Source organism: Ascaphus truei, chromosome 3, assembly GCF_040206685.1.
Source record: "Ascaphus truei isolate aAscTru1 chromosome 3, aAscTru1.hap1, whole genome shotgun sequence".
In the NCBI taxonomy this organism is placed as follows: domain Eukaryota; kingdom Metazoa; phylum Chordata; class Amphibia; order Anura; family Ascaphidae; genus Ascaphus; species Ascaphus truei.
The window spans coordinates 48,903,698-48,913,231 of NC_134485.1; the positions used below are offsets into that span (position 1 = coordinate 48,903,698).

Consider the following 9,534-nt stretch of genomic DNA (forward strand, 5'->3'; position numbering starts at 1 on the left):
CGGGAAATCTCCCGGCTTGCGGATCTGGCCGCAGTGTGATAAAGTGTGTCGGTAGTGTAAATGTTTGTTTCCACTTCAGTGAGTGTTTGTAACATTGGCAATCTACAAAGCCTCATGGTAATTTCTGGTATGGTTGATTTTTAGTATCTAAAATGCTTCAGCATGAAAATAAAACATTTACATCTCGAATTATGAAAGAAAACTTTATAATTGTAGATTGTATTTCTTGCCCCAACACACTTGCAGAATATCTTCTTGAGTGTCCTTGTAGCGTCCATTATATTGGTAAGACCAAAATACTCCCGAGGAAGATCCTTGAGCAAGCTAGGAATTTAAGGATTTGTTATGATAAACATAGCGTATCTCTGCATTTCAAAATATATCATAATCAAGACCCTACAGTAATGCAGTGTAAAGGTATACAGATTGTCCTTACAAGTAGAAGAGGTGGAGATAGAGTGAAGGCTTTGTCAAAACAGGAGAGCTATTAGATATATAAGATCAGAACTTTAGTCCCAATAGGATGGAATGAAGACATTGATATATGGTCTCTGTATTAGTAATCCTTCTCAATTGTCCCTGTATCTGTTAACTGCATTATTTATATAGATTCTGTTCATTATGATATAGTCTAACCATCTCATATTGGAACACATTGATACTTTCATTCTAACCTTGTCTAGAGTTGCTCTGCCCTTAATAAATGTATGATTTCATGGACATTATCCACATAGGATTATCATGGTGTGTCTTTATTTTTATTTTGATAGGGTCTTTTTCATTTCAGCCCCAATTCTGTTGTTTATTTAATATTTGATAGTTATATATATTTATGTATTTGTTATACTGTAGATAGTGTTTATTAAAGAATGTATGTATTTTTATTGTTAATTGTTTATCGGGTTTCAGCATTGCTAGCTGCCTATCACAATATGATCTGTGAACACATCACCATTCTCATCCAAATGTAAGAGATAGAGGGGTTTAAATGTCAGCAATTTGAGGTATAGTACAGGACTGTGACAAAATTGAGAAGTGCAAACAGCTGGGAGGGGGTGGCAGCTCTTGCAACGAATCAACCTCATCTGAACACGAATCTAAAAAAAATAAAAAGGAAAGATTGCAAGTACAGCTGCAGCGGCCATTATTCAAACAAATCACGCGTTGTGTACATCGGAATACCAATGTCATTGTATTGTATTGTATGTCTTTATTTATATATAGCGCCATTAATGTACATAGCGCTTCACAGTAGTAATACATGGGGTAATCAAATAAATAACAGATAATATAAATAACAGATCATGGGAATAAGTGCTTTAGACATAAAAGTAACATTTCGGAAGAGGAGTCCCTGCCCCGAGGAGCTTACAGTCTAATTGGTAGGTAGAATGTACAGAGACAGTAGGAGGGATGACACGGGATGTCTTCCAACCTTACCGCCTTAAGTCGCAGAAAATGGCATTTTAGAGTTCTGGTTTTTAAACACCTTAAATTGGCACAGTAGCACAGTAGCCTTGAGCTGGTGCTAAAATATTGAAAGATTTTAAAGGTTGATAAGCTTATCACTGCTTTGTGAATGGCAAATACTGGCAAAAAAAACCCGATGTTGGCTTTTTTTGGCCTGTCGGACGACTTTTTCGCCTCTGGCTGTTACTAGTCATTAAAAAGCCATTATTGTGTGATACTGCAGTGTTATCACTGCGTTGTAAATAGCCAAGGAGGCAGTATCATTCAATAAGGGCATTTATCGACCATTAAACCACTTATCACAGTTTTATGCATAGGTCCTTTAGAGTTAGGGTATGTGCAAAAGTAAGTGAAATCCTTTTATAATCAACTAAATTAAAGAGGATAATTAGAATAAGATTTTTAAATAATTAGGTAGATCTTCAGGGGTAAGTTTGGGAGGCCCCACACTACACTGGCGACACACTTTATTCGAGCTCGACTAGTCCCACGAATTCGGGTATACTCGGGGGTATTGAGGTTTGTGACTGTTTTCTGCCCGAGTGCATTGCGTTATTTTCCAGGCAGGGATTGAAGCATTTTATTCCCGCTGGCTGCAATACTGCACAGTATATATATATACTGCATTACAATTCATGAATTTATGCCATCTGGTAGACACGCGAAGCATTGCAGCCTATTAAATCCTAATCATTATCATTTAACAGATCAGCCGCCCATCAGCCAGGCATGAACCATGGCTGGGAAGGCAAACGCAACGGGGCTTGTCTGAGGTGAGGAGCGGCGCATTCCAGGTATCTGACAGGTACATACTGGGTATTTGCTCGAATAAAGTGTGTCGCAGCAGTACAGTATGTAAAGAACAAAAACTTTGTGAGTTTGTTCTTCACCATACAGATGTGTGGAAACACGTCGTGCAACAATCAAAAAGAACCCAGAGGACCTCATTAAATCAGTTATTGATGTTCATCAGTCTAAAAGCGTTATAAAACCATTTCTAAAGATTTGGGGCTCCACCAATCTACTGTCAGACAGATAGTCTACAAATCGAGAAAGTTCAAGACCTCAGTCACTCTGCCCAGGAGTGGTCATCCTACCAAAATCTCTCGAAGAACAAACCGGCACATCATCCATGTAGTTACAAAGAACCCCAAAGTAGCATACAAGGATTTGCAGGCCACTCACGCCTTGGCTAATGTGAGTGTTCATGACTCAACTATCAGAAAAAGACTGAACAATAATTGTTTACATGGAAGGATAGCAAAAAGGAAACAACTGCTCTCTAAAAAGATCATTGCTGCCCATCTGAAGTTTGCCAAAGAGCACATAGATGATCCACAAGACTTCCGGAACAATGTTCTCTGGACAGACGAGTCAAAGGTAGAACTTGTTGGCCTCAAAAGTTACATTGTTATATATTATAAGTTATATTAATATATATGTATATATATAAATATATATATTAATAAAACGATATATAGATATATATTAATAAAACGATATAACGATGTAACGATGTAACGATATATAGATACCATTACATTTTAAGTTATGGTGGGTGAAAAAGGCAACAAAAATCCTCCACCGTTAGCATATAGTCAATAAAGAATATCACTTGTGAGCACATTCACATGTCTCAGACAGGTCTGCACCCCTGACTTTCAACCATTATCACCTAGCATACAGTGCTCCCACTGCAGCAAGGGATTCTGGGAAATGACATGCAAATGAGCACACAATGTGTCACCTTTTGCCTGGAATATATTGTATACTAGCTGAGAAACCCGGCGTTGCCCGGGATGTGAAGTGTGAATAAGTATGTGTAAATGTTGTATGTGAAAGTTGTAATGTGATGCCAATGTTACAGTATGTAATATTAGTTAGAATTGTGTTTGTAAATCAACAGTAGTAGAAAGCACATGTATATGAGGGCAAATGTTTGAAGTGTATGTTAGTTGTTACGGTAGTTATTTTTGAAAATGTTATTGTTGGAAATGCTTCTTGAAAGATGTGAATGTCCATTGTTGAGAGGAGTGTATTTGATGTAATGTTAAAGTGTGTGTTGTAAAATAATTTAGTAATAATAGATGACAGTAGTGTATTGAGTGTCTTTCATTTTTTTGTAATTTCTTATGGCAATATGTAGAGTTCATGGAAATTGAGGAAAGTCAATGTTCATTGTAATGCTTGTTTGTAAACGACATTTTTGGTAGTTCAAGTTGGAGCAAAGATGTACAATTGTTGGGGGGATCCAACTCTAGAGCACGCAACATATAACTGGCCGTGGGAGAAACATGGTGATTCTAAGTTGATACCAGTGCACTTTATAGATTGTCCTTGTGCTTTGTTAATGGTGATAGCAAAAGCTAGTTTGATGGGGAACTGTAGCCGTTTGAAAGTAAAAGGCATGTCTGTAGGAATGAGTGGAATGCGGGGGATGAAGACATCTTGGCCTTTGGCGTTGCCAGTTAAGATAGTAGCTTCAATTAGGTTGGGCATCAATGTTTTTATGCACAGTCTGGTTCCATTACAAAGGTTAGGTGTGTGTAGGTTGCGAAGTAGCATGATGGGTGCTCCAACTTTGAGGCGAAGATGATGTGGTGGCATCCCTGATGGTTCGAGGGAGTGTAGGAATTCAGGTGGATAGTTAACGGCTTCATTGCAATCCACAACTGTATCGATTGAGTTGTATTGAGTAATTGTGTTTGGAATAATGTCTTGAATTTGATGATTGATGTCATTGACAGAAGTATTTTTGGCAGCAAGGATGGCTCTTTCACAGAGCCACTGGTGGTTTGTGTAATTGTGTAAGAGATTTGGATAGACGTGATGTATGAGATCTTCAAGTGATGTCATCATGTGACAAAAATGTGTGGGAAAAGCAATTTCACCTGATGTTAAGTCAGTAGGTAAAGTACCTTCACCTATTTGAAGAAGTGTGTGTGCAAAAAGTTGTTCGTTTGAGTGGCCGAGAAGTTGGACTCGCATATTGGTTGTTAATGGAAAATGTTTGACATGTCGCCATAAAATAGAGGATTTAAGGCATGCATGAAGTTCATCTGCTGGTGTGGATCGTGGTATGACTGGAAGTGTTTGTCTGAAATCACCAGCTAAAAGAATGACAGCACCACCCATTATTTGTTTATTGTTACGCAAGTCTTGCAAGGTTCTATTAAGGGCTTCAAGTGCTTTTTTATGCGCCATGGTACACTCATCCCAAACAATAAGTTTGCAAATTTGAAGAACACGGGCTTGGCCAGATGTCTTGGTAATATTACATGTTGGGTTTTCTTCATGAGCAATGTTTAGTGGTAATTTAAGAGCTGAGTGCACAGTTCTTCCTCCATCCATAAGAGTGGCTGCAATGCCAGATGATGCAAGTGCAAGTGCAACATGATTGTGCATTCTTATTTCTGCAAGGAGTAAATTTATGAGAAATGTTTTGCCTGTTCCACCTGGAGCATCAAGAAACAGGATTGCACCTTGTTCGTTGTTTATGTGCTGCATGATGTTGTCATAGGTGTTAAGTTGTTGTGGAATTAACATTGGTTTTCTTGTGGCAACATATTCTTGTAGTATGGAAATATTGTATTGTTTCTCTCGCATAAGGTCTGTATTGAGTACATCGTGATGATGACGTTGGGGAGCTTGTAGACCTAATTGAAGTAGTGTTTTGTTATTGATAGAGAGACATGTATCTTCTAACAATATGAGTACCTCGTTGAAAATGTCAGGTGAAAAGGTAACATTGAGTGATGGGTTGTGTCTCTGTGCTTTGTGAAGTATATCTTCACTCATGCTTTCTCGATATGTATTCCATAGAGTGTTGGGGTTTGATGGGTTGCACGTGGTAAGGATAATGGCAAAAAGATTTCGAATTTTGGTTGGCAATGACTGTAATGCAGCTTCGGCTAATGTAGTATTCCAGTGTTGATCATCCTCTAGTAATCCAAGTTTTTGGCAAGCTTCTCGATAAGTCTCACACACTTGACCGTTGACAGTTTTTATAGCGTCAAAATATGTTGGGCCTGGAACGGTATGAAGTAGAACTCTGAGAAAGAAGCATTCAGCGTTGTTTGGGTGAACTGTGTAGACACGCCCTAAGGCTTCACTTGCAAGGGCATCAGTTCCGGGAACAGGTGTGCCCTGCTTTCTTTTCTTGAACTGTTTTGTGGATGCATTCCAAGTGTAATATCGTGGAGTTTGTGGATAAAGCAATGTGCGTGCAAAAGAGTCGTGTTGACATAATTGAAAGAAGGCAGTTAAAGTAGTGTTTGGTGGTTGAGCAGCAAGTGCCTCTGCGTTGGCAGGTGTGAAATATACTCTCTGTCCATTTTCTAAATGAATAGTCAGGTGAACAACGGTTGGGTGTAGTTCGTGAATGGGAAAAGCGAACATCCTCCAAACGGCTTCATTACTACTTATATATCTTCGCTTCCTTTGTTGACATACTTGCGAATGTATTTAATTGATTTAACAGAATTACAGTATTCCACATTAATGTGTGCGTTATAAATTTTTGTTAGAAGTGGACAATATGGAACAACCCATTTGTTGTCGACTTGGATGTGTTTGTTGTTGTGAATAGTAATTGTTGCTGTGTATCCGCCGTCTGTGGGAGCGCGTCTTCGATATTGAGGATATCCATCATCTCCACTTTGTGTGTCTGCAATGAATGTTTTAGGGAATTGTTTGGTGCATTTACCGTCTTTCATACATGGTGCATGAATATTGATGTTTCCACATGGTCCATGAATCATATTTTTAGTGACTATTGCAAATAGTATAGGGTCTTCTTGAGGATTAGGCAACTCAGCAGAGATAACGTTATCGATGTCAATGGAATGTAGTTTTTCTTTGAGCCATATAAGAATATGAGCATGTGGAAGACCTCTTTTCTGCCATTCTATTGAGTACATCCAGCATCGTGTTTGTCCAAATATATAAGTCTTAGTGATGATGTGAATTAATGTGATGAGTTTTTGGCGAAATACTCTTGCGATTAAGTCGTGTCGATCACTGTGAGCCTGTCCATCCTGAAGTTCTTGTTTTATTTCTGGCCAAGCTGGATTACATGTAAATGTAATAAAAAAGTCTGGTCGTCCATATGCGCGAACATATGCCATAGCGTCCTGAGCATATTCGTGCATGTGTTGAGGACTTCCCGTGAATGTTGCTGGTAGAATGAACATTTTTCCAATGTTGTCAACGTTACCATCGTTGCCAACAGTATCCCTGAGATGTATGTATTGATCAACGCGTAGTTTTTTTTGATGTAAGCGTATGTATAGAAGACGCTCACTTTCAATTTTAGCATACATGTCAACAATAAACTGATGAAATAGTTGTCGACAATGTAAAATGTGGTTTTGCGATGCATCTCGTATCATTAATCTGTAAGCGTAGAAGTCCATAGCGGATACAGTTTTGTTAGTGTTTGCCTTTGAAGTTGGGTGTACTTGCATGATGTTGAAGTGATAGCCATCGTCACCGTTCCAAAGTATGAGAGGGTATTGAAGAGCATCATATGAGCGATGTGTTTCAGAAATGCGTGTGAGTGAATGAGCGCGCCGCTGAAGAATTATGTCCCGTGTATTAAATTGTTCCCCCGCTATAACAATAGCGACTTCGTTGATTTGAGGTGCATTAAAGCGACGTTCATGTTGACCCACTGGTGTTTTGTCGGCTCGGATAATGACTTGATAGTCATCAGTTGGCATGCGTTCAAGTGATGTTTTGAATGTGTTAATGAGATGGTTGTGTTGATGTAACATCCTTTGTAAGGAGATGACAATGTAACGTCTTGTATTGGGTATCCAATGGCATCGTTGATCAGCTTCTTGTTGTTCATCGCCCATGAAGTAAATTTGCAAGAATTGTGGATCTTGGTCTGGTAATGGGAGAAGAGAGACGGCCCTGTGGTAAACTTGACCTTGTACTTTAAAAGTACTTTTAAATCCAATTTGTTCAACTATGGATGTAGCACCAAAGGATGTCATTTGGAAACAGGAGTTGTATTTGCGTATGTTTTGTAGGAAATGTTTAGATTCTGAAGTTGTCCCTGACGTATGAAAGAAGTGGATTTGGGGGTGAGTGTAGAGGTGGTAGCTGAACTTTGCCATTGCTGCAGCACATTCCAGCTGATTCATGTTGGAATTTTTTTGCTTGACAGTAGCGACATATAGTGTCCAAGTGTCCAATGTTGACCTTTGGATGTTGCTAGTATAGTATGTGTGGATTATATATGAAAGCGGCACGTAGCAAAGTGTAATTAGTTGAATGCGTACATGTAGTATGTGTGTCTTGTAGTGCTTGTTGTACTGTGTGTGTTGGTGTGTCTTGGTGTTGTTTTGATGTGCGCCGTATTGTTCTGTCTTTAGCAAGGCGTGTTTCATGTTGTTGTGGAGTCTCGGTGGCTCTTCTTGTTGTAGCTCGTAGTCGCATTTTCTGCAGACGTATTTCATGTTGTTCTGTAGTCTCTGCGTCTCGTGATGTTGTAGCACGTTGTTGGTCTTTTGCAAGGCGTGCCTCATGCTGTTCTGTAGTCTCTGAGGGTCTGGATGTTGTAGTACGTTGTTGGTGTTCTGTAGTGTGAGCGTCTGTTGATGTAGTGGGTGTGTCTCTGTGTTTTTGTTGTTGTTGTTCTCGTTGTGTTGCTCTTCTGATTCTGGCTCTGTCTCTTTGTTGTGCAAGACGTGTTTGGCGCTGTAGTGTTTCATTAGCAGGTGATGTTGTGTGTGTGTGTGTTGTTGAGTAGTTGTGTTAGGATGCTGTGTGTGTATTTGTGCGTTTGATATACCTGCTGTGTGTGTATTAAATGGAATTAGTGTGTGATGTTGTTGTGTGTAATGTGTTGGTGTTGATGTTGTGGTTGTGAGGATTTGTTGTTGACCTATTGTGTATTCCGTTGTGAGTTGTTTGTTAGCATTGTGTGCGTGGATTTCAATGTGCGTGAAATGGGTGTGTGCATTGTGTGGTGCAGTACATATAATTTGTGTGTGTGTGTGCGTGTCACGTTCATTGTCAGGGTGTGTATGTTTTGTTTTGCGAAGGTGTTTTTTGGGTGGCATGTTTTGTGTTGTGAAGATGTGTGTTTGGTGTTGTTGTTGTGATGTGCGTTATTGTAGGTGTGGTAGAGGTGTTGTGTGTGTAAGTTGTGATGTGTTGTTAAAAGTTGTTGATGTGTGTGTTGAGGTAGGTGTTGTGTGTGATGTTAGTGAAGTGTTTCAGTGCGATTGTGTTTACAATAATTCCTGATGTTGTTGTGTCAAGGCGCAGTTCGATCCAATGATTGTATTGTGTGTTTTGGCACAGCGTTGAAGCGTCGAGGTGTTGAAGGCATCCGGTTGTGGTCTGTGAAAAGTTTGTAAATTGATAAAGTGTGACAGTATTGAGGGGTATTTATTTGTGTTTGGTGTGCGTTTGTGTAGGTGTTGAAATGTTGTGTGTGTTTTTGTTTTGTGTTAATGTTGGCTGTGTGTGTGGCAGAATAGTGTGTGTATGTAATTATTGTGTGTGATTGTTGATTGTGTGGGGTGTGTGTGTGGATGAGTGAGTGTGTGATGTGATAGTGAGTGTGTGGTGTGTGAGTGTGTGTGTCAGTGTTGGTTAGTTGAGTGATTGTGTGCAATAAATTAGACAGATGTGTAAATAGTAATGTTTTGTGTAAAATATGTTATTGAAAGGAAGAGGTGATTTATTGTGCTAGGTGTGTTGGTACTGTAGCGGAGGTGTTGTGTTGTTGTATATGTTTGTGTGTGGTGGGATGTTGATGTGCAATGGGAGTGGGTGGTGAGACGTGTAAATGTGCATTGTATTCAGTGTAGTGTGTATGGTGAAGGGTAGGTAATTGGAACAGTGGGTTGGGTGTGTGTGTTTGTTTAGTGGTGGTTGTGTTGTGTGTGGTAGTTAAGGTTATGTTGAAGTGTTGTTTTGTGTGTTGTATCAGCAGAGGAGGTTGGTGTTTGTGTGTGAGTACGTGTGTTGCGTGGTTGAGGGCGTGTGGCGTTGCTGAGTGCGTGTGTGTGTGCATGTGTTTGTGTATTTGTGTGTGTGTTGTGTGTG

At 39.5% G+C, this 9,534-nt stretch overlaps 1 protein-coding gene across 1 annotated transcript; it reads right to left on the reverse strand.

Annotated features, from left to right (window-relative positions):
* Positions 1–984: 984 nt before the first annotated feature.
* On the reverse strand, positions 985–8,189 carry LOC142490635 (uncharacterized). The gene is given in 3 exon segments (XM_075593053.1): positions 985–1,097; positions 5,265–5,903; positions 5,906–8,189. Coding segments are annotated over 3 exon segments (3,036 nt in total).
* Positions 8,190–9,534: the final 1,345 nt, after the last annotated feature.